A 3,541-nucleotide genomic window follows, 5' to 3' on the forward strand; every position below is an offset into this window, starting at 1 on the left:
CCGTTTTACAACTAGATTTTCTTACCTGGAACACTTAGCATTATTTCGGAAGAAACTGTAGTTGTGAATCTACCACTTAAAGCGTGATTTTGATATTGGAAGAAGGTAAATACTTGACCTTAGAATCAGTAACACAAGCACATAGGAGTGTTGGCTGTGAACCCCATTCGAATGGCCAGTCGATGAGAGGTGGTCATCTAGTCGTTTGGTCAACGCCAACTAATCACATGCATGAACAGACATCTGGTAACTGGCCTTCGCTCACTAGTGACCATATTTGGCCATCTACATCTCTATATAAGTCAACACTTTGTGTGCACATTCGGTTTTTGGTGCCCTTTTAATTCAGTGGTTCGGTACTTCTTATGCTAATCCACCCAACTTTCGTCTATTCACGTTGGCGGTGGTGGTGGTGTTTGGCTTCAACGGCTGCAACGTAAGCTAAGTTATTCAAAAGGCATGCGGAATAGTCGCAAGACCAACATCAAAAGCAATTTTTGCCGATATTGTGGTGACTGATATTTTGGCATGCAAAGCTGAAAGTTTCAATGCCTAACCAATGCCGAGATTAATTCGAAACCACTATATATGCCTTCAAAGATATGATATTTCAAGTAACTTTTGAGTGATCTATGCTGCTTTGATTGTGCAAAAATTCTGTAATAATCTAAAGTTCAGCTTATTTACTTGAGACCAATGAGAGATCTTCTTCGTTGTAGATGATTTTTGTCAAATCATTGGATTATCTATAATCAGAAAGACCAGGTCAGGGCAACTCAATGCAAGCTGACGCAATCGTAAGAGGCTACTGCAGGTTACAGCAATGCACGCAGAGTATTCCGATTAGCCGTAAGTGTGGCAGAAAAGCTTCTCTTGCAACATCCTTTTGAGGCAGTAGCCCACGCCTCAATTATCACGATGCCCACCTCACAGCCATTGAGCTCAAATGCAAGGTAAATATCGTGTCCCCATTCATGCTTGTGACAGGTCCGCGTAGATTGAGCAATCATGGAGTGCGGTTTGGGGCCACCACTCATGCGAGTGCCCCTGCTCGGTCTCTGGGCATGTCTCTGTGCCAGTCTAGGCTGCATTCTCACATCTGCATTCCTGTTGTATGACGCCATATTAATATATTGACTGAACGGACATGAATTGGTATAATGGACACAGTGTGCGATGGTAGCTAGCGGAGATACGTTGAAGCCACCATGGCTCTGAAGGAATTTCACAAGTCGGATTGACATATTCATCAGTGCATTTATAATGACAACATAAGCTAATGTTATTGGGTCCTTTGCGATTACATAGGGATAATCTGACAGCCACCTTAGAATCTGTTGCATTTCTTCAAACATTAGTGCGTTGTTATTATAAGTGCACCAATGACTACGCCAGGTGAGATGAATTGTCTTGTGAAATTCATTCTGTGCCTTGGTGGATTCAATTGATCTCCACTGGCTACTGTAAGAGCAACTTGGCGAATTCTGTGAATCAAGAACCATCAACGGAACCCTATCAAGCAGTGATCTCCAAAAGAATTGTGGGTGACCTGGATAACAACTCCGCCCTGACCAAGATATTACCCACGCAATTGTAACCCATATTTATTTAACAAACATGATGCGTTGTTTTGCCTTCGCTTCTGATTTGTTTTTACGTTGGGTATTTGGTTAAAGAGGCCCCAGTTAAGTTGTGCAATTCCGACGTTAGCAAATGGCATTGTCTACAAGATGTCCTAATTTTTGTTAAGACATATTTAACAAAAGGTCCCCTACACTACACCCATCTTCTCGAGTGTTCATTTTATGGGCATTTGTCGACACCCTCCACCGTCTGCTGCACCAATGGAGCACTGGTCTAGGGAGGCACTAAGAAAGGTGAATGGGTGGACGGGTAGAGGTATGAATACAGAGAGAAATTTATACTTGTAAATCTTGTAGACCATACGGACACAAACAGCTCCGAGGTGTGCGTTCTCGGGTTCGGAAATGCTTACTTGGTGGGAGGCATGACAGCCAAAGGCCATTATCTTACCGGTTCGCCAGAGACTTTACCACTACTCGCATTAAATAATAAACAAATTAGGCATGTTTTAACTTATCATGCATAGTCTTATTCATTAGCTTACAGAATTTTTCATACAACTCGAATGGGAACTGTGCGCAAAGTGCACCCTTAATTGGATTAGAGTAAATTACAAAAGCACAGTAGTGCTTGAATTGACCTTACACAACTGAAAATGGCTCACATGATTTTACCTTAAGCTTATCTCGTCGACATACAACTAAATCACTTGTCAGCTCAAAAAATATTTCCGTAGCTAAATGTGAAGTGTTGTGCTGATGTTAAAGCAGTAAAATTACAGTAGCAATAACAACAATAATAATAGTAATAATGGTATCCCTTGCTATTTAAGTAAGTTTTATGCAAAACGGCTACAAAATATGCATTTTGTATAAGCACATGTGTGGAGCGAACATCATGAAGCAAATAGCAGTAAATAGGTAGTTATGCCTTTCCCAAACTGTGCTACAAAATATCAAAGTGCAGTGTCGCATCTAGGATTATTTATCTGGTCTGCACTTGATCTTTCAGTGTAATTTAAGTGTACTTTTAGTCAATGTGCTCAAATGCAATAACGTGCATTGTGCGTTGAAGTGCAGTTGGTTGTAGTATCTGTGTATAATGCATCAGATTGAGCCTGCTTTATTCATTTATGTAATTACTGAGTAAAGGGCTGCAATTATAGCTATAGTCGCTCCAAAAAACGCAAACGTTTCTCTTACAATCACATTGCCGTAGCAATTACTTGGTTCCACCACCTTAAAAAGATAGACATTATTGCTTGAGACACTCACACGCCTCGGCGTCATACCGATCTAATTTAAAGAAAGCGCCAGAATCACCAACTCTCTGTTTGAAGAGGGGACAGAATTGATGAGTTATACAAGTGACAAATCGGTAGAATTTTGTTGTATCTCATCGAAACCGAATTTCTTGTTGGATGCTACGAAAGGAATTGGAGCACTGAAATACTTTGATATTTAGAGAAAAAGGCATTAATTGAATACATGGGTCTTACATAGCAAGTAGATGTAAATGCCACAGAATGATGCGATTTTAGAGAATATGAGGCATAGTATGCACAGTAGCACCATCCACTTCGACGCGTATCACCTATCCCTGGCTCATCCGTCACCTCATCCATCCAGAGGGGCAGGTAACCAAAAATGATGCATACTGACGTGTCATGAACTGGTGATGGTGGTCTTTAATGCACTGGAGCTTAAACGGGGTGACAGAGAGGCCATCTATTGCTTGACACGAGGTCGCAGTGTTAGCAACTGGGCGCAGATGACATAATATGACTATGACATGCACATTACATGCATTACATGTACTGCATTGGTGTATTTACATTGCATTTCATACCTACGCAGATTTGTAACCCTCTCATTATCTGCCTATCTTACACGAATAGTTGTCCGATTTTTTCTACTCCGGGGCGGGTCTTGGCGAATTTCTGGTCAACAATGACAAT

The 3,541-nt window shown here is 41.1% G+C and overlaps 1 protein-coding gene across 1 annotated transcript; it reads right to left on the bottom strand. All coding sequences in view use genetic code 11, as the record gives it.

Moving 5' to 3' along the window:
• Nucleotides 1-815: 815 nt before the first annotated feature.
• EGR_10127 (hypothetical protein) lies at nt 816-1,124 on the bottom strand (the record flags this gene model as incomplete). Its single annotated transcript, XM_024499376.1, has 1 exon — nt 816-1,124. The coding sequence occupies one exon, from the start codon at nt 1,122-1,124 to the stop codon at nt 816-818; it is 309 nt and encodes a 102-aa protein (XP_024346205.1).
• Nucleotides 1,125-3,541: the final 2,417 nt, after the last annotated feature.

This window comes from Echinococcus granulosus (assembly GCF_000524195.1).
Source record: "Echinococcus granulosus chromosome Unknown EG_S00192, whole genome shotgun sequence".
Taxonomy (NCBI): Eukaryota; Metazoa; Platyhelminthes; class Cestoda; order Cyclophyllidea; family Taeniidae; genus Echinococcus; species Echinococcus granulosus.